Below are 22390 nucleotides of genomic sequence, written 5' to 3'. Positions count from 1 at the left end.
TCAGACTACAAAGACTCCTGACATGGACCACAGACACAGACAGGGATCAGACTATGAAGACTACTAACATGGACCACAGACACAGACAGGGATCAGACTACAAAGACTACTGACATGGACCACAGACACGGACAGGGGACAAACCACAACAGCACGCTTGACCAAATGACGTCAAGTCATAATGTCACTAGGATGTCATAATTTGACATCACTTTGTAACGTTTTTGTGGCGTTTAGATGACATGATCAAATCCTGACCAAAACCTGATGTCATTTGGCTGTCATGTGAAACTGTGGTACATTCATGCCAAATCTGGATCAACGCTATGCCAACTGATAAATGCTCCAGCTGTTTCCACAGACATTATTTCATAAGGTGGAAGCGTTGATGCCTAATGTGTGTATCTGTATGCATGTGAAGACTGCTGCTAGGTTTATATGCAGCTGTGATTACTGCAGATGTTGAATTTCAATTTTCAATGGAAGCTGCAGATGGTGAATTTGAATTTTGACTGCAATCAACAATCAGTGAGTACAAATTTTAATGCTAATCAACAGTTGCTGAATTTCAATTTTCAGTGGCAGCACGGTGGATTAGTGGTGAGAAGGTCATGGGTTCGATTCCCGTCTGTGGCCTTTCTGTGTGGAGTTTGCGTGTTCTCCCCATGTTTGTGTGGGTTCTCTCGGGCACTCCGGCTTCCTACCACATCCAAAAACACGCAGGTTAGATGGACTGGAAACTTTAAATTGTCCGTAGGTGTGCGTGCTGGTGTGGCTGTGTTTGTTTGTCTGTATGTGGCCCTGTGACAGACTGGCGTCCTGTCCTGGGTGTACCCCACTTCGCGCTCTATGACTGCTGGGATGGGCTCCAGCTCCCCGCGACACTTAACAGGACAAAGCGGTTGAAGATGAGTGTGAGTGTGGACACAAATGAAGTCTTGAAACAGGTGCAATAATTGCAGCATTCATCCTGCTTAGTTTCTTTACTGTGCTTAGAAAGGCCTTATATTGCTTGTCACTTTAAAAACATTCACCCATTTTGAAATGGTTATGTCCACTAAATCTCACCATCATTTCATTTCAGGCATTTTCCAACACTGAAACAATTTCAGAAGCAATTATGTCATTTAGTGTTTCAGGTGTTCAAGAAAAAAAGAATCACTTTCTTTAGGCAATCACCTCCTTGACTGTTTGAGGGTTTTGAAAATGTGAGATATTTTGTGAAACAAGTGGTTTATTTAATCTTTCCGGCATTTCAAAACAGTGAGTCATCATCTGAAGCAACTGTTTCATTTACTGTTTGTGAAAGAGTGAACCGTTTTGAAGCAATTGGCTCATATGGGTCAAAGTAAAAATAATAATAATAAAAAACTTGTATTTACAATCATCATGTGTGTGTGAGTTTGAGATTTTCGTCATTTTCCCTCTGACAATATCAGAGGTCAACTCCGACCTCACTTCCTCAGCTTCATAGAAACAGAGCGCGTGCACGAGAGTGAACGCTGTTATAACATCTGGAAGCCAGTCAATTAAAAATAAATCATCCCGTCTCTCTCGCGCCATTCTTCTTGGTGTGTGAAGTTTATTACAAAAACACGCTCACAGTGGTCGAACGAAGCAGAAAAACAGCAGTTTAGGGGAGTAATCTTCCTGAGGCGCTCACGTAGAGCACATTGTTGTGGAATGTTTGTTTAGCAACCAAACTGTTGTTATTCACAGTGAGAAGATCAGACGGTGGCACTGCAAACAGCTGTCATTGTCTGCACTCCAACAAGCAAACACAAGTCAGTTTCCATCAGTGATTTCCAAACTGAGGTGGTTGTCCATCTTTTGCATTCTGAGAAACCGTTTCTTCAGAATGTGTGAAATTTTGACTCACTGGGTCCAATGTTGAAGAATGTTGGTTTCTCAGAATGCAAAAGATGGAGAACCACAACCTACTTTTTCTGGGTCAGGCTCAAAACCTCTCAGTCACCCCTTTTATGGCTTCATCATATGACTTCTGTGTGACTTGACTATGAGGTCATTCATATCAATCAATCACAAATGTTTTAATGATCAATATGTGCTTGACATCATCCATCTTTCCATCCATCCATCCACCTTTAGATATACATCCAAGTTTGATATTCCCACTGCATTTGATCCATTTAGGCCTGTTGGTTGTTGAGATATACTGAAAAGATGTTTTTGGACCATGTTCTCATTGACCTTTGATAAAAAAAAAACTCTCAAATTTAATCACCTTTAGATATCTATCCAAGTTTGATATTCCCACCACGTTTGATCCATTTAGGCCCGTTGGTTGTTGAGATATACTGAAAAGATGTTTTTGGACCATGTTCTCATTGACCTTTGCCAAAACCACTCCCATATCTAATCACCTTTAGATATCTATCCAAGTATGATTTTCCCACCATGGTTTGATCCATTTAGGCTTCTTGGTTGTTGAGATGTTAAAAAAAGGTGTTTTTTGGTACCATGTATTCCTTGACCTATGACCAAACTACTCCAAAATCTAATCACCTCCGAAGATTTATTCAAGTAATTTTTCCACCACGTTTGAAAGGAATCCATCCAACCATTTTTATCTTGTCCACACAGAGACAAGATAAAAATGTTTTTGCGTGTTGGCAAAAACAATACTCTCCTTTTGTCAACACGCAGGGTGACAAATCTGATTGGTGGTGGAGTAAGACTGCTCTGATGCTGTGAGGCCGTCAAAACGTATTGAGGCACAAATACAGCGTGAATAGTAAAATGTCGACAGATTTTCTCACATTATTTGCAGGATAAAATTTGTGTAGGCCATTATCATGCCAACGGCAAAACAGTAACAACAAATCTCACCCAATACTCAAATTTCAAAGACTTGAAAGCTAATTTTTTCGTCTTTTCCTTAAAGCACTCACAGTCCCCAAGATTCCATTTGTTAAAAAAAAAACACTATGGTCTGAAAATCAGGCCTTTGGCAACAATGAAATTGCTCCTCGAGAGCAGATTGTAAACTTAAATTGCAAATTGTTCAGTACATTATATTCTTACCCCCCCCCAAAAAAATGCTCGAAATTCCAGTTTTAACTTTGACCCCATTGAAATCACCTGTCAGTGAGAGCAAATTTTGGACCTAAATTTATCAGACTCTAATGGTCTAATTTTTTTTCCTAAAAGCAGAAATTCCTGTTTTGACCTTTGACCACAATGAAATCACTCCTGACAACTAATTTAGAGTTTAATTACTCAGGCACCCCAAAACTCTATTTCAGTCATTTAAAAATTTTCTCTTAAAATGGCCAGAAATTCCTATTTTGACCTTTGACCCCAAATAAATCACCAAATTTTGGCCCTAAATGAAACAGGTACCGCAAAAGTCTATTATCTAATTTTTTTCCCGAAAACTAAATAAATACATTTTTTAAAAAGCAGAAATTCCTGTTTTGACGTTCGACTCCAGTGAAATCACTCCTCTCTGGCAACTGATTTTAGACTTCAGTTACTCAGGCGCTCCAAAATTCTATTTCATTCATTTCAAATTTTTCTGTTAAAATGGCCAGAAATTCCTATTTTGACCTTTGACCCCAATAAATTGAGCGCCTTGGGGCAACTGTTTGTTGTGATTTGGCGCTATATAAGAAAAAAGTTGATTGATTGATTGATTGATTAAAATCACTCCTCAATGAGAACAGATTTTGGACATAAATTATTCAGCAGTTAAAACTTCTATTTGATCTGCTGTAACACAGAACACAGGAGAACACAGTGTGTTTGTACTCGTGTCTCAGTTGGAGCCACTGAGCCAGACGGCTTTGAGCTGCAGGCGGCTTTGAGGCCGACGGCTTTGAGCTGCAGTGACTTTGGTGTTGCTGAAGGGAAAGAGACCACAGAAGAAGACTGGAGAAACCTGATCCTGCAACAGAGTGACGTCTAACCGCTGCAGCTCCCGTCCTTTCTGAAGGGATACGGAGGAGATGGAACAGGTGCCGCACATCTGGCTGCAGCTGGATGACATGTTTCTGAGAGAGAGAGAGAGAGAAAGAGAGAGAGAGTGAGGGGAGGGGGGCGTGTGTTGGACTGTGAAGACTTTACGTCGGTGTTACTCCACACAAAATTTTCAAAGAGGCTCAGCAACAGATCTGCTATAATTTCTATTCATAAAACACTTTTAATGTGTGGGTGGAGAGAGTTCTGGTGAAAGCAGAGAGGGGACGGAAGTAGAAGAACACCGGAAAATAACTTCCTGTTTGGACTGGGAGCATCATCACCATCATCATTGTCGTCCTTTCAAGTGGTGAGTATCAGCTCATTTCCAAAAACATCTCTCAGAATCCAGCCTGTGCAAACGCTTGTTTATCCTGTAAAGTCTGTGCTAATAACGCGGACTCGTGGTGGTAACTGTTTCCTGATTGGGCCCCTGAACTCTCAGCATACCGGATCAATGAATCACTTTAACTGATGCAATGCAATGCAGCACAACAAATCCCATTTTTTTGGTCTTTCTGCTGGTGTCTTTTCGGAGGTCACTGCACTTCTCCGACCTCCCTGTGTTTGTTTTGCCTCTCAGACTCGGGGTCATGGGGTTAGTGTAAAACAGATTTCTAATGTTCTGGTTTTTTTTTGACAGAGTGGATTGAGGTCGTTCTGTCTGATGAGACACAGATGCAGATGTCAAAGGATAAAAGGTCGTCAACTGCAACTGGGTTCACTTCTTGCCTGACTGCCTCTTATCGTCTTTGGATCAGTGTGTGTGTGGCCCGTAAATTTTCTGTCTGTATAACAAGATGCACTTGTAAGAAAAAGAGTCTGTGAACTAAAACTGTACTCAGCAGAGTGTATTCCTCAACGGGTCTGTCTAGCTCAACATGGGTGATTCTTAGACTACGGGCACTTATTATGTCCTTTGATCATATTGTATGAAAAACAGAAAAAAAGGGGAAATTTCACACTTTTATAGTTATCTTTACAATAAAAGTGTGTTAAGAAATTTGTTCTAGTAGTCTATGATGACTTTTTCACCTTTTTTCAGCATCATTATATGCAAATATTGCCGTTTTGTGCTTGTCCCACACCCAGACTTTTGATCTTCAATGATAAAAATGAATGGTAATGAAATGTTTTTTCTAATGTTTTAAAATATCTCTGAATAAAATATCAGTAAAATAATCAAAACATAATTAGGGTATTCAATGTCATACAACTGTTGTGATTTTTTTAAACAAAATGTAGTTGTCCCACACTATTGCCGTAATTTCCACCACAACACTGTAATGTCCCTTTAAACAGTTTTTATGAAAGATTGTTTGGGTAGTTTCTATGGAGATAAACTGACATCAGAGCACATGTATATAGTGCCAAATCACAACAAACAGTTGCCCCAAGGCGCTTTATATTGTAAGGTAATGGTGTGGTGGAAATTACATTTACAAGGCCAATAGTGCCCGTAGTTAAAGAATCACCCACATACATGATAAGAAAAGGCAGATATTTCATTAGATCACCGGAATGATAACCAGGAACCTACATAAATTATTTAAAGCACATACTGATCAGCAAAATATTTGTCATTGATTTATATGAATGACCTCATAATGAAGTCACACAATACCTATAGGTAGATAACTATTGTGTAAGCATCATGCTTTTGCAATGTTTTGTTAATGAGTTCTTGAATTTGTAAGAAATATCACTTGTCTGTCGCTAGTATGCAGAGTTACGCACCAAACAATCATAAAACATAAAATAATCCTAAAATCTAATTTCTACAAATCAGTGGATACCTGTAGTACTGCTCCTTCCCAAGTGCAGGACCAACAGACTAAAAAACTCCTTTGTCCCTCAGGCCATCACACTGTAGAACTCCTCATTCAGGGGGAGGAGGAGTAACAGGAAGACAGTGGACAGGAAGGAGAGGAACAGTAGTAGCTGGTAAACTAGTAGCAATATTTCTGGTATTTATATTTGTGCATTTATATTTTCAAATTGATTTTACTTTCACTTTTGATTCCAAAGGGATCAATAAAGTTCTATCTAATGTAAAGTATCAAGTGTCAATTAAGTTTTAATGCTTTTTTGTGTCCAGAAGAATGTCACAATCCCTTCTTACTCAATATGCAAACTTATTTTTGGTGTATAAGTTTGGATATAGAGTAAGAAGTGATTTGTATATAAACACAATAACTCATTAACAGTACATGTTGGGCACTTGACAAATTACACTGCACAATGTACTTTGTTTGAGTTGGGGCCACGTATATTTATTTGATGGAAATCACAAAAAAAATTGAATCAAGTTCATCCAATGTTTTTTTTTTTCCTCAGTGTATCAGTTTTCAAGGGGAACACTTGAAAACCAGGAAAATCTGTTTATTTGAAGTAATAGCCAATGATCTCTTTAATTAATCAGTTGATTGTTTCAGCTCTTGACTAAATGTACTTGCATGATACTTTTAAATTTTTCTTTTTTCTGCCGAGAGTCAAAGTCACCGCTGTTTTTGTTTTTCTTTCGTGTTCAGTTCACTCTCTTTATGTTTTATGTCTCAGGAAAAAAAAAGAGGCATTGAAGTTGATGAGATAATCTGAAACACCCGTCTCTTCTCTTCTTTTACGAAGGGGCGTGTTCATCTGTTCACCATGTTGATGGTGCTGATGGTGGTTGCCACGGCAACAGTGGCTTGTTCTCTCAGTCAGGAGAATGAACTGGATTATGGGTACTGGAACTACAGAGAAGGAGGTAAATACGGAGACGCTTTTTGATCTTTTATGCTTTATAAATCAAAATGTGATAAAAAGTATTTTTCAAAGTCTTTCAACTGTAAAATACAGAAAATGCAAAAATTTTAAATATGTGATGTCAGTAAGGAAATTCTACAGGGATGAGATGAGGAGTGCAGCGCATATGTTTTCCTTTGCGCTTGTTAATGTCAGGAATAAATGTGGGATGTTGATCTTGTTCCAGCTGACAGTGTCAATGTGGCGTCCGTGCGCAGTGTGACCAGAGTTTTGGACGCCTGGGGAAAACGCATCTTCAATGAAATCAAGACTTTGCTGCACTCTCAGCCCAGCACGCTGTTGCCTGACTACTCCAGGTTTTCTGTCTTTTTGTCTGGGGGGTGTTTGTTTTTTACTTATGTCAGAGGTGCCTCAGACTGGTTTAATTTAATTCAGCATCTAAATATATTTATGGGAGCCCAAATTAGTTATGTCAGCTGTTGGGTTTCTAATATAATGTGTTTTTACAATGTGACCTAATACAAACTGTTTTTTTTTTTCATCCCTGCTTTGACATTGAGAGGAACAGCTAGATCCTGTCTATAATATAACTAAGGCAAAGCCTTGGACCGAACATCGATGTAGGTTGATGTAAATATATTGTGTCAATTGTATGTGATACACCATATAGTTAGGTTCTATTTTCAGATACGTAATACCCAAATATCCAAGGCATTTTCTGTTAAAAGCAGACAAGAGGCTGATTGTTCTGTATTTTGACCTTTTGAGTTCAAAAATCGCTGTTGGCATGCTGTATCTTTACTCTTTCACCTTCTAATTTGCATAAAACAAAATGGCCACCCATTGTTTTCACATTTTCCCAAAGTTTGCTTGTTTTTGCTCAAGAAAGGCAATGAAAACTCTTATCTTTGTGTTATTTGAATTTGCAAGCTGTATCTTCTCTCCTTCATCCCTAATATGAAAACAACATGGCCGAGCTGGCACTCAAATTTGCAGAAAACAAGGCACAGCAGTTAGGCGAGTAATTCAGGCCACGGTTCCCATTCCTGCTGACTGGAATGGATTTCTGTCAGTGCCTGAGAACAAGGCAGACCTGTGTAAGTTATTGGCAACAACTTTGGTTGAAAAAGCCCCAGAAGATAAGGTTGGAGTTGCTGCAGGTGGATGCCAGGATGAAACACCCGTGTTGTCAAACAGTAGTGTGAACCTTGAACCACAGAGCTCGCCATGAAAAGGCCGACACAAGTCTGGTGCTCCATTGTGTGAACTCCAGCACCAAGTTCATTGTTGTGTCTGCCAGGGACACAGGTCCTACTCATGGGAAACAAGACTGTCTTCATGAAGGCTGGCACTTGCAAGAAGCCAAAATTCATACCAATCAAAGACGTCATCCAAGCCAATGATGCGGCTGTGAAGCTGTTGCTGCCCTTCTATGCATTCACTGGAAGTGACTCAACTTCCTACTTAGCTGGACACAGTAAGAAGACAGAAAGCATTCAGAGAGCACAAGATGCTCCTAGCAAACCTTGGACAGGAACCACTCAGCAGGAACTCCGAGGCAAATGCTGAGAAGTTCATATGTCTTGTGTATAGCACTTCTGATGACACCACTGACAGTGCTAGGGTCACTCTGTTCAAGAAGGGAGTGAAGCAAGAGGTTTTGCCACCAACAACTGATGCTGCACAACTTTACATCAAAAGGAGCCATCATCAGGCAGCAACTTGGCTGCAAGCACCCAAAGCATTTCTTCAAGTTCCCCCAGCAGTTGGCATGGGCTGGGAGTGGAGAAATGGATAGTTAGTGCCAACTCTGCTCACATTAACCCCCATTCCCCCATACCAGAGTCCTGCTTGCAACTGGTGAGCTGCGGTTGCACATCTGGCTGTTCCTCTTGTCGCTGCACATGCAGGAAATCTGGCATGCTTTGCTGCGGGTCATGCAAATGCATCTCTAACTGCTGCAATGTGGATGCATCACAGATTGAGTAGGGATAAAACATTTTGTTTATTAATATGCTTCTATCAGTGTAGAAATTGGTGTATATATATATATATATATAATACTGTAAACTCTTCGTATTTGTGTCAGGTTAGGGGTTACACTACAGTAGTGTTGTTTTCAATGTTCATGTTAGACTGTTTGTATTATGTATCAGGTAGTTTAATGCTCATGAAAATTCAGTAAGGTATATCTTCTATTATACATTCCAAATCTAAGGTAGAACTCTACAAGTGTATACTAAGGTATATCTAAATATCTAAAAAAAAAAAAAAAAAAGAGTAGAGCCACTTAGGTGCCTGGTCTTGAGAACCAGGGATGATAGTTTTAGACTTAAGGAACATTTGTATTATTTACATTACACTATTACTAGGTAGATAGTATTAGAACAGTTTTACCCAAATTTGACCTTTAGAGACATGCATATTTATCCAAGAAATGTGTTTCATTTCAAACTATCATTCTTTTTTACTTCCTTTTGCTCATTTGCTTGCCTTGTTCAAATCAAAGATGACTTACTTTTTTTTACTGGTAACAATACTAGGCGGTCACTAAATTATTTATTTATGTTTGCTAATTATGGGGTGAAGGATAGGGATACAGCTTTCCAACAACATTTAAATTACGCAGGTCAAATTACATACAAATATGAGTTGTATTTTCTCATCCAAAGCAAATAGCACCACACTTCCGACAAATAAGCAAAATGCACATCTCTAGGCTAAATTTTTCGACTACTAATCCACATGCTATGACGGCAAAAAGCAGTGAGGAGCGCTATGATTTGGATCATTTCAACCGCTGGAAAGTTGATGATTTAAAGCGTTTTTGTAAGCTCCGCGGATTGCCTGTTACAACCAGGACTACGTACGGCAGTGAAAGAAATGGAAAGAAGAGCTGGCTGCCCTTGCGTACGCTGCATCATTACAGAAAATACCGTTAGTGTCAACAAAGGAGGAAGAGAGAGCTGCTGTCGAAAATGACCAGTTCTTGTTGATAGTTGGAGACAAACAAATTTCTGACCCCTTGAAGGCAACTGACAGATGGTTAGACGAAGACCAGAGTCTGAAACTGTGGATATTGCAGAATATTTGCTAGGCAGGGATGAGAAATCACTATTCCGTCGGCTTCGTAATGACTACAAGGAAGGTGGGTCTCACGTATAACCTCTTTGGTGTCACGTTTGTATTGATAAGGTGACAGATGTACAATGATATGTGCATGCATGCAGTTCGTTTATAGAACATGTCAATATTACAATATTACGCGCCACGTTATTCATGGTGCAACATTACAGTCATAAGCTGATGCACGAAAACGGCATAATCAGCCACATTATAATTTGGCACAGTTTCAGGATATTGACAAAATAAATGTGTGCAAGAAACTTACAGTTTTAGTCCGTCTTTAACGTCCGTCTGGATCTTTCTTTTCTGTGGGGAAATTGTGTAGAATGAATGGAGGTTTACAACCACATTTCTTCTTCTTTGTCTTTGTGTGGACTCGGCGGAGCTTTGCAATCGCGTGTTTTCAGTCAACTTTCAAGCCTATAAATTCCGTTCGAGTATTTGAAAACAGCACAATGCGCCCCGTCATTATTGTATGCATCACTTAAGGCTTAAAGCCTTTGAAACAATCCCTGTAAGCCTTAACTTTTACAGTCCACTAATGCTACTGTATACGAAATTCAATGGGAGCGGTGTGAGTTTGGTAGTTGGGAGTTTTGCCCCTGTTTGACCCACGCATGCACAGATGTGTTGCACACTTCGCGTTGATGAAGCGGGCGGCCATTTTGTTTTATGCAAATTAGGGGTGAAGGAGTAAAGATACAGCTTGCCAACAACAATTACTGAACTCAGCGTGTCAAAATACATAGAAACAAGTTATTTTCTTTTCTAATGCAAACACAAGCAGACTTTTGAAAAGCTTCATGAAATGAGCAGCCATTTTGTTTTATGCAAATTGGGGTGAAAGGGTAAAGATACAGCTTGCCAACAATATTTGAATTCAGCAGGTCAAAATACAGAGAAAAGGATGTTTAGTTTGCTTTTATAGTACACTGTAAAACTCAGTGGAGTTAGCTGAACTCAAACCATTTGAGGAAACAGATTTGAGTTTGCCAACTTAAATAAAATAATTTTCAAAAATGTAATTGTTAAAGTTTTAGTAACTTAATTTCTAGTTAATTAAACTTATGTAAATCTAGTTTCTGTTTTTCAATAAAAAAGTAACAAATTTCTGCCTAAAAAAATTGCATTACATTTTGGATTAGATTTTTTTGATGCATTCTTTGGTTTACTTGTTGACTCTGATTTGTGTTGTTATGACTCTGCCCATTTGCTCCCCTTGGGATGCAAACTCACAATGTCCGGCATGGAAGTCAGACTCTCTAAACAGAAGGCTAAAAAACTCAGGGCTCTGGCCGTGTGACCAGAGAATTCTTTTGAGTTGTTGGGAGTGAGGTTTACTAACTACATACGCACAGCGACACCTACTGGCCTCCGTTACATAAACTCAATTAAAATGAGTGAATGGAATGCACTGGAAATACATCACAAACAATTAAATGCCCCGAAACTTTAAATGCACTTAAAGGAACTGAGTTGTTATGACAACAATTCATTTTTGAGTTAGTTTAATTAATGGAAATGAGTGACTATAACATTTTTCAAAGTTTGAGTTACATTAACTTAATTATTGTATTAAAATTGACTGTTCGGTTTAACAGTGTACATATACAACCAAAATTGTGGAAATTCTGATGTAATTGGTGGCCATTTTGCTTTATGCAAATTAGGGGGTGAAGGGGTAAAGATACAGCATGCCAACAGCAATTTTTGAACTTGGCAGGTCAAAATGCATAGGAATCAGTCTGTCTGTTTTTAACAGAAAATGCCTTGGACACTTTATACAAGCTTCTTTTCTGAAAAATTGAACCTTACTAATACTTCAAAATTGCTTTGGTATATGAAGGTATTTAAAATAGACTGACACCATTTGTTAATGATAAACTGTTGTAGGCTTTAATGGTACATACATGTGAGTTTATTAAAGGTATTCATGAAAATATCATTGCTAAGTAGAATATCAAGAACAGACTATCCAAAATCATTCAAAATGGCGGCACCCATGGTTCTAGGGGTCCTCCTGGAGGATGACCCAGTTGGATATATTTATTCTTTTTTGTCATCACTTGTTTGACCTTCGGCCTCACTCGATGTTCGGTATTATTGTCCTTCTGTCTACTATACGCAGTTGGTACATAGTGTTAACTTTGCCAAGGAGGATATGTTTTCGCCCGCACCTGTTTGTGTGTTTGTTTAGTGGTTAGCAGGATTATGCAAAAACAAACAAAGCAGTTTTAACTAAACTTATTGGAAGAGTATGACATGGACCAAGGAGGAACCCATTAAATTTTGGTGCAGATCCCCATTAGCGTGCCCTAAGAAAGCAAGTGGGTCAGAGATCAGAATCAAAGAGGAGTGATCAGGATCAGAGAGGATCAAAGGATCAGACTCATCTTCAAACAGTTAGCTGGGATCAGCTCGGGGGAGCAACAGCTCCATTAGGGAAGCAGGATCAAAGGTCAGGATTAGGATCAGACATCAGAGATGACAATTAAAAGCAATCAGTGTGATCAAAAGGAAGCTTTAAAGACCAAAGTTCAGTGAAAGATCAGGATAAAAGTTCTGTGTGTTACGGACTAACCAGAAAACAAGGTTACCACCAAAATACAGAGAGTCAGGATGAAGCCAAATAATTTATAACAATTTCTCTGTGTGAACAGAGAAATTGAATATTGCCCAAATTCATAGAAGGAGACACCACAGCAGGGAGAAACTGACTTGACCAAAACAACTGAAGGAGTGAGTTCCAGATGGTGGGTGAAACCAGTACCAGGACCAGGAGGCTGTGACAGAACTGACAGGTGGCTGGAAAGCTGAAGACACAAGAAGCAGAGTCATCAAAAACACAGAAAAAAAGCAGAGTCACAATGAAAAATCGAAAAACTGAGGACAGGTACTGCACAGGCAGAGCTGAGTTTCTGGTGACTGTGGAGATGCAGGACCATGGTTTATGACGGGTGGTGTTGATTGCAATCAGGTGAGGCAGTCAGCTCCGTGACACAGATGCCTGGAAACACAGGATGGGAGGAGGAGCAGAGCAAACACCAAGGCAGCACAACACTGTGATTTGGATCAAAGATCAGTACTTTGAATCAAAGGCTAACTATCACAATCAAAGGTCAAGATTCAGATCAAAGACAACAGAGCTGGATGAATCATATGTTAAACCTGGGTACTTTTTTGATTATGTGACCTGTCAAATCCAAAGTTACTCTTATTAATGACAAAACATTATTTTACAATAGGACACTCAATGAGCACATACCTCCGACATGGCACAACCATGTCATCCAATTTTCGATCTTGAATCAAGTTGGATTACAGATCGTGGTGCTGTTCCGCCAAAGTACACGTAACATTGAAATATACTCAACAAAAATATAAACGCAACACTTTTGGTTTTGCTCCCATTTTGTATGAGATGAACTCAAAGATCTAAAACTTTTTCCACATACACAATATCACCATTTCCCTCAAATATTGTTCACAAACCAGTCTAAATCTGTGATAGTGAGCACTTCTCCTTTGCTGAGATAATCCATCCCACCTCACAGGTGTGCCATATCAAGATGCTGATTAGACACCATGATTAGTGCACAGGTGTGCCTTAGACTGTCCACAATAAAAGGCCACTCTGAAAGGTGCAGTTTTGTTTTATTGTGGGGGGGATACCAGTCAGTATCTGGTATGACCACCATTTGCCTCATGCAGTGCAACACATCTTCTTCGCACAGAGTTGATCAGGTTGTCAATTGTGGCCTGTGGAATGTTGGTCCACTCCTCTTCAATGGCTGTGCAAAGTGGCGACGACGAACTGGAGTCAGGTCGAGACCCCGATGAGGACGACGAGCATGCAGATGAGCTTCCCTGAGACGGTTTCTGACAGTTTGTGCAGAAATTCTTTGGTTATGCAAACCGATTGTTTCAGCAGCTGTCCAAGTGGCTGGTCTCAGACGATCTTGGAGGTGAACATGCTGGATGTGGAGGTCCTGGGCTGGTGTGGTTACACGTGGTCTGCCGTTGTGAGGCTGGTTGGATGTACTGCCAAATTCTCTGAAACGCCTTTGGAGACGGCTTATGGTAGAGAAATGAACATTCAATACACGAGCAACAGCTCTGGTTGACATTCCTGCTGTCAGCATGCCAATTGCACGCTCCCTCAAATCTTGCGACATCTGTGGCATTGTGCTGTGTGATAAAACTGCACCTTTCAGAGTGGCCTTTTATTGTGGGCAGTCTAAGGCACACCTGTGCACTAATCATGGTGTCTAATCAGCATCTTGATATGGCACACCTGTGAGGTGGGATGGATTATCTCAGCAAAGGAGAAGTGCTCACTATCACAGATTTAGACTGGTTTGTGAACAATATTTGAGGGAAATGGTGATATTGTGTATGCGGAAAAAGTTTTAGATCTTTGAGTTCATCTCATACAAAATGGGAGCAAAACCAAAAGCGTTGCGTTTATATTTTTGTTGAGTGTAAATAGCAAACATGCAAAAAATATTAACTTGGAGGGAACAAAATCCTTATAACAAGCAGATCTGGCAACATCGACACTGTTTAGAAAGTGGATAAGATCGGTGCATTTTTAAAATGTACTGTATTTTTAAAACCCATTTTATAAACTATGTAAAGTTAATATAAAAAAAGTGGAAACAATGCTGAAACATAAAGTTGTGAGCATTTTCTCTGTGCATCCTGCAGGGTGCGCCCTCTGTCCGAGTCTGTCAACGACCTCTTCAGAGAAGTCTCCCTGCTGCATAGGCGCATCTCTGAGCTCAACCATCGCCTAGCAACCCTGGAACCTTTCCTCCGTTGCCACGGCTACCGGGAGGATGGGGAGGAGGCAGGAGGCGGGTGTGTTCTGGTACCTCAGGACACGAGAAGGGAGGGCGCTAACTTAGCCCCTTACACTCAGAGGAAAAGGGTGAGGGTGACCCCGCCGAGGCAGAGAAGGGTGATGAGGAGGAGACGGGTGAGGGTCCTGAACAGCAAAGGGGTGGAGATGCTTCAGACTGAGGAGTGAAGTCAAGGGTGGCAATGGAAAGTTTACGGCAAAGATAATAAACATTATGTGAAATCCAGTCTTTGAACCATATATATTCCTTTTGGCGAATATAAAAATGTGTCTCTCTGCTGAGATCACATAATAAATGATAAAGAAGTGATAAAAAAGTGGAATTACTAAAAAAAAAACACTGGTGATTATTTCATTGTTCAGCTATTAAACTGAATTGCAGAAGACGACAAAATCATTTCGGAACACAAACCTCACATTTATGATTTTACATTAAAGGTTTTTTTTTTTTTTTTTTTTTAAGCAAATGCTTGATTTACTTTTTAGAGTTACTTAAAAATACTAAACTTTCTTACAATTTTAAGGTTGTGCAGTAAAATGTAGCCCTGAAATGGCTCATTTTAGAATTCAATTATAAAGGACTGTTCCAAATGACCGCAACTGAATGTGGGAGTTCTTTTGCAAGATTGGTCTTCCCAGTTTTTTTTTAAATAAAATCTCTGAGTTCACTCAGACACATTGCATGGCTTGGTGGCTGTATAGGCGGCAGAGGTAGCAGGCTTTGATGGCACTGAGGGTAAACAAGGAAACAGTCATTTGAGGAATCTGTGATCCAGCGATCACCATCTGTGGCTTCACAGCCCTCGTCTGCTTTACAGAGGGGTCGAAGTATTACGTCCCTCCAAACCTCCATCAGTCGTGGAAAGTGACAGCAAGGTTTTGACAGATGATTCTGCTGTACTGTCCCTTTGGGCTGCCTACTTCTGACATCCTGGATGATCCCCGGCCAGGATGTCTCTGATGCCAAGGTTTTGATAGTCAGTCATGAAAATCAGAATCTCAGCGAGTTTTCAAAGGTGGCAAAACTCTTGAGGGTTGGTAAAACTGCAGGGTATCAGAGCTGAAAATCTTCAGGTGGGTGGAGATGTTATTCTGGCAATCTTAGCTTCGAGCACACTGGAACAAAGGACTTGTTGTCCCTCTCTGATTAGGAAAGTTGCAAAAAATACAAGGGTATTGCACGACTCTGTGCTGGGAAAGGTACTGACAAGGGTCAGAGCGGTTAGGTTTCATGCCGAAGAAGTCGACCACCCTGTGAGTACTCACTGAACCAAATGGTGAATATGGGCAGGGAATCTTGGTGGCCTGTGTTGACTTTCACAAATGATTTGGTTTAGATGATTGGGCTGCTCTGTGGAACATATTGAGAATTTCCGTGATCCTCAATAAATTTCTGGACATCATAGCCAGCCAATTTGCCCTATTGAGATATCCCATAATGACTTGCATGCCAAAGAGTTACTGCAGTCTAAATAACATAGAGAAACTACATGAGGACAATTGCAAATGAACATTATATGACCAAAATGTAATTTTTTTATGCTTTTCATCATATTAATAAGAGACTGCATGCATAAGACCCTGAAAATGTGCAAAAACAAATATTATAAATAATCTGTCTGCTACGTTTAACCTGCGTGGAATCTAATAAACGCAAACAGAATTTCAGACATCTTATATATATATATATATATATATATATATATATATATATATATATATATATTACTCTGGAACAAACAGGACAAACAGTGCTATAAAAGACAATAATCAGGACGTTAAAGAGCAAACTTCACTTTCCGCCAGAACGACATGAACAGGAAGCGATTGCAGCTCAGAGTGATTCCCACTGAAAATAATGGAGGAACAACCTGAGCTTCTTGCATGTTTGGGTATTGGGTAGGGTTCAGTCTCTGACTTACTAATGAAGTCTGTTTCACTGGGAACCTGTAATCTACACATCATTGTCGCCTAATCATGGATCCTGTCATTGTGACCACTGGACTATGTCAGCCCACTGAATCTGGTCTGCTTGAGATTTCTTCTTACAAAAAAAAAAAAAAAAGCCTGAGGAAGTTTTTCGTTCCCGCTCTTGCCAATGTCTTTCCTCATGTTGTGGGTAAGGTCTAGATCTTAGTGTATAGCACCCAGAGCTGGCTTATGCTATGTTTTAGCACTGTATGAAGAAACTGAATCGAAGGGATGTGGACTCCTGTAACTTATGTACCTTGGCAGGTGAAAAAAGATCCATTGATTTCACAAGGATTCTGTGATCCTTGTGAAATCAATACATTCCCAAATGGCACAACTGCTGATGCATTTAAACAGAGAACAAATACTGTATTGGAGCACCTGGTGCTAGTTGGGCGTGTGTAGTGACAAAGCTTCTGTTGTTGACAAGGACGTACAAGTGTGGATCCACAAGAGCAAAAGGCTGGAATCAGGCTGCTTGTATGCGGCAATGTATGTTTAGTCTTTGAGACCTGGAAGTATCCCCCCCAACTCTACCCCTTTATTATTTAAGACGGGGTCACCAGCCTTACTTCTGCATATCACCTGCCCTGCAAGTTATTATTGGCTTATTTTGTTGAGATTTGCAGTCAACTGTATTTCCTCAGACGGCTGCACTGCAACCTGATATTTCCAAGTTCTACGAGTTCAACATGGCAGTCAGTAAAGATCCAATAACCATGATCACATTTGTGTTTTGTGATTCTTTCATCTCTCCACCCACAGTCGATGGGCCAACACAGATATCATTAACACAAAGGAGCGGTAATAGTATGAAGTCCACTGTGCACACCACAGTGGTCCCGTTGAGATCACAAAGAGAACAGTCTGCTGGAGTCAACCGTCGCCAGAGCCTTTGTGGTCATACGCTTCCCAAAAATGGATCAAACTGCACAGCTTTCTTGTAGAGATGTAGAAATAAAGCGTAACTGCCAGGTGCTGCAGAATGTATTGATGATGCAATGCATTCTGGGCTGATTCTGGTTGATATACAAAAGAGAGAATTAAGCAACACGGAGAGGCTGCAGCCTGTACCAGAGGTCATTAGGTGAGAGGTGGTGGGGTGCACCTTGGACAGACCGCCAGTTTATTGTACAGCTGCATATTGACAAATGCATTCACAGGTATGGTCAATTTAGAATCACCAATTCACCTAACGTGTATGTCTTTGGAAGTGGGAGGAAGCCAGAACCTGCACAAACACGGGGAGAACATGCAACCTCCACACAGAAAGGACCGGAAACAAACCTGGGCTTATTGCTGTGAAGCAACAGTGCTAACCACAAAGCCATAACACTTTATCTATATACATGAAACAAAAATATAAATGCAGCACTTTACTTTTTTCTCCAATTTTTCACGAGTTGAACTCAAAGACCTAAAATGTTTTCTATATATACAAAAGACCTATTTCTCTGAAATATTGTTCATAAATCTGTGTTTTAGTGACGTTTTAGCACTTCTCCTTTCCTGAGATAATCCATCCCACCTCACAGGTGTGGCATATCAAGATGCTGATCAGACGGCATGATTATTGCACAGGTGTGCCTTAGGCTGGCCACAATAAAAGGCCACTCTGAAATGTGCAATGGAACACTAAAAGTGCTCACTAACAGATTTATGAACAGTATTTGAGATAAATAGGCATTTTGTATATATAGAAAATATTTTAGATCTTTGAGTTTGGCTCATGAAAAATGGGAGCAAAAACTAAAGCATTTACGAGTATATTTTTGTTCTGTGTATAAACTCATCAGAAATGCAAGCAAAATACCTAAAATGAATCTGGCAACACAGACTGACAGAACTCTAGCTGCCTAAAATTGAATTTTCTTGCACGATCCTGTCTGTGGGGAGTACTGAATAACTTGAAGTCTATTGTCTGCTAAAGTGACAGGAAAGTAAGATTAAATTTCAGATAAACAGAGAGGAAAAGCTCCATGCATGTTCTTGTGCACTGTGCTGCCCCACACCCCCTTAAAAAAAATATAAACAAAACCAAAACAAAAAACAGTGGAGGACGGCCTGTTTTTGCCACGGGGTGTCAGTGCGTACCTGCTGCCATAATCACATGTGACACTCCACTGATTCATGGAGACTTGATCTTTTTATTTTTGGGTGATTCTTTAACTACGGGCACTATTGGCCTTGTAAATGTAATTTCCACCACACCATTGCCTTACAATATAAAGCGCCTTGGGGCAACTGTTTGTTGTGATTTGGCGCTATATACATGTGCTCTGATGTCACTGTTTATCTCCATAGAAACTACCCAAACAATCTTTCATACAAACTGTTTAAAGGGACATTACAGTGTTGTGGTGGAAATTACAGCAATAGTGTGGGACAACTACATTTTGTTTAAAAAAATCACAACAGTTGTATGACATTGAATACCCCAATAATGTTTTGATTATTTTACTGATATTTTATTCAGAGATATTTTAAAACATTAGAAAAAATGTTTCTTTACCATTCATTTTTATCATTGAAGATCAAAAGTCTGGGTGTGGGACAAGCACAAAACGGCAATATTTGCTTATAATGATGCTGAAAAAAGGTGAAAAAGTCATCATAGACTACTAGAACAAATTTCTTAACACACTTTCATTGTAAAGATAACTATTAAAGTGTGAAATTTCCCCTTTTTTCTGTTTTTCATACAATATGATCAAAGGACATAAGTGCCCGTAGTCTAAGAATCACCCTTTTATTTTTCCTTGGCTCAGTTCAAATCAGGCACAGTTCTTGTGGGCCTGGCAGGAAGCGGGGGCCTATTATCTGCTAACATAATTATACTGTTTGTTTGCGTGCGGTGACGGCATGCATGCACATTGTGGGCACAGGGATCAAACTTTATGCCTTCATTAAAACTTTGCAGAGTGTTTCTACAGCAACTGGATTCTTCTCCGCTCCGCTTGTCATCCACTCTCCCTGGTGCAGAGTGCCGCACACATCCAGCTTCTCACTCTCGATCTGCATCTGCACAATCTGGCTTCTTTTGTCCCCCCGCATAGGTTTCATCCCCCTTTTCATTGTATAATCTGCACATCAACCAACCTCCCCTCCTCTCTTTGCTGCTTTTTTTTTTGCCTCCTCCCTGCACTGCTATGCGTGGGGGCGTTAAGCTCAGGCTGTACTTTCCATTTTGGTATTGTCGATGCATTGTTGCATCCAATCCAGTTAAGATGCCGTGGGAATACTGTACAAATCTCTCTCTCTCACTGCCTCTCTCTCATCCCCACCCCTCATCTCTGTAAAAGGAGCCAGTTGCTAGGTAACAGTTAACTGTCAAGAAGTAGTTGCGTGTGTTGCAATGCATCCCAAGGTTGTTGGGTTGGTTGTCAATGAGAATAGGCGGCTGGCAATCGGAAAGGAAAGGAGCGATCTGGATTTGGGAAGCACGAGATAAAAGTAATTAAAGGATGGAACCTTGCTCTGTTTAGGGGACACCAGGCATCGCTGAGGCTGCAGATGTTGAAGTCTCGTAGCCGCTCTATAACCGGGGCCTGCTGGTGTCTTTAAATAACTCCTGTTGCTGGACGAGGCTTTCAGAGTAAAAGCAAGTCTGAGGAACAAGGGGGGAGTTTTGGTGCTTTGATCGCCGCTTGCTCACTTCATTTTGCATCGATTCCGCCTCTCTCTCATTATTTCTTCCCCTCTCACTCCACCTTTCATTTTCACACGAGCTCTCTTCTGCTGTGCTTCATCCTCAGAATAGTATCACAGACCAAAAAGTGCAAAGATTAAAAACATTCCAGGAATTCCCACATTTCTACCGGTAGAAATGTGGGAATTGCTGCGCTGACATGGTGCATTTGACTAATGATGGGGGAATAATTAAATAAATCATATAAATATGTTTATATAACGGCTGAGTCATTTGATTGGTGCTTTGTATGTCGCATGACATGGATTATTCATCCCATTTGTGTTGCATTGCATTTAGAGTGCATTTTGGTTCCATTTAGAATGCAAATTTGGTTCCATACGTTTGGTACCATTGCACTCTGCATGCACATATGCACACACAAAACAAATCTGCTTTAGTGAAAGCTGGAACGTACCATTCAACTCGACTTCGCCTCGTTGAATGGTACGTTCCATCTTTCACCTCATGAAATATTCATATCATTGAACTCAAACATTCATTATTTGTATACTATGTGGTCACGTGCTTCGTATTAGTATTGACACTAATAGTTACGCTACATTAGTATGCTAATGGTAGAAAGACAAACATATCTGCCGTTATAGTGGAAACACTCGCCTGCAGTGGCAGACAGTAGATGATGACAGAGGTGCAGTGATTTTGCAATATTAAATAGATGGGCTGCAGTTGTGCTTAACTGAGAGATTCAGTGGCATTCAAGTGTTTTGCACAGCGTTATGTTAAACCAGAAAGTTTTGCCTCCAGGTGTTCACATAAATTGACTTTCTCATGTTACGGCTTATTTTCCTTTTTATCTGGTGTCAAACAGGGTGTCTGCATAAAAAACAAAACAAAATAAGAAGTGGATACCCGTTAAATCCCCCACCAAGCTCTGTGCAAAACTCTATGCTTTACAACATTAAATAGTAAGGTCTTTTTTAACCTATACCTTGGAATCAGGTGAAAGATGTGCCAAAATTCTGTGTCTAGCTCAAGCAATGTAGTCTTAATGAGCCAAAATATGATTTTGCACTCAATGATCCCTTGACTTTATTAATATGCAAATCAGATCACTGTTGCTATGGTGATTGTTCTCCACACTGGGACTACGCACATGCCAAATTTGGTTAGTTTGGACCCAAGAGCATTTAAGATATAGTAGCAAATGGATGGACAGACTGATATATATAGTGCTCATGACTGTATCCCTCACTGACACATTGTTCAAGCTGGCAGGAGATAATTATCTGTCATCGCCCATTTTTGAGCAACGTTGTGGGTGAAGTAACATTTGGTGTAACCTTGCAGTGTGGCAAGTGGAAAATGTTTGTTTGGTGATAGAATTTTCTGCTATCCTCTCATTGAAAATCCCATCTGCTGTCACCACCAACATCAGAATGCTGCTCTAGAGATGCAGTTAGCATTAACCGTGAGTAGCGTGGGTATCATATGAGACTGGATATGCTGATGCTAACTGCAGTTAGAATTTTCTTAAATATGGACCACGAGTAGTCAAAGGCACTATGTCAGCGTAACAATGTCTGGCATAAGTAGCAATAAGGTCCACATCTCCAAATCTGGCAATTCATGAAAAATTTTCATCGTACTCAGTGTTGAAAGCCTTTTTTCTCACAATATGCTGGAACTCTTTGCTCACAAATAAAATGCGATAATTGTCCTCCAGTTATGTCAACCAATCATACAGAGTTGGTTGTTTAAACAGAGGAACATAAATTGCAACAAATTGTTACAATTAATTGTGTATTAATGTTTCCCCATTTAAACAATCAAGTTTTGTAGGTCTGGTCAACATAACTAGATTAAATAAATATAGAAAAAAATTTTTTTAAAGAATGATAATTAATTTTAAAAAACCACACAAAAAAGTTTGTGATTTCTTATTTTTTATTAATACTCAACAGTTTTATTCCAAAGAGACAGAATAATAATATTTCTCAGCACTTATTTTCACATTAACTGTGTTTAATCTCATTTTCAATAGTACTAAATATTCA

The 22390-nt window shown here is 39.8% G+C and overlaps 1 protein-coding gene and 1 long non-coding RNA gene across 3 annotated transcripts; both read left to right on the top strand.

The window, feature by feature from the left end:
* The first annotated feature begins 607 nt into the window (after positions 1–607).
* Positions 608–22092, top strand: LOC117526172. Its single transcript, XR_004565222.1, has 3 exons — positions 608–763; positions 20132–20137; positions 22083–22092. It is a non-coding gene; the product is annotated as an uncharacterized LOC117526172 (long non-coding RNA).
* On the top strand, positions 4056–15061 carry si:ch211-243a20.3 (uncharacterized protein LOC100151507 homolog). 2 transcript variants are annotated; one of them, XM_034188206.1, is made up of 4 exons: positions 4056–4288; positions 6607–6727; positions 6953–7082; positions 14560–15061. In XM_034188206.1, the coding sequence occupies exons 2-4, from the start codon at positions 6628–6630 to the stop codon at positions 14879–14881; spliced, it is 552 nt and encodes a 183-aa protein (XP_034044097.1). In that variant the 5' UTR covers positions 4056–4288; positions 6607–6627; the 3' UTR covers positions 14882–15061. The 2 variants fall into 2 exon arrangements, with proteins under 2 accessions (XP_034044097.1, XP_034044096.1); XM_034188205.1 differs by having other exon boundaries at positions 6538–6727.
* Positions 22093–22390: the final 298 nt, after the last annotated feature.

Source organism: Thalassophryne amazonica, chromosome 15 (genome assembly GCF_902500255.1).
Source record: "Thalassophryne amazonica chromosome 15, fThaAma1.1, whole genome shotgun sequence".
NCBI lineage: Eukaryota > Metazoa > Chordata > Actinopteri > Batrachoidiformes > Batrachoididae > Thalassophryne > Thalassophryne amazonica.
This window is presented reverse-complemented; position numbering and strand designations above follow the sequence as displayed.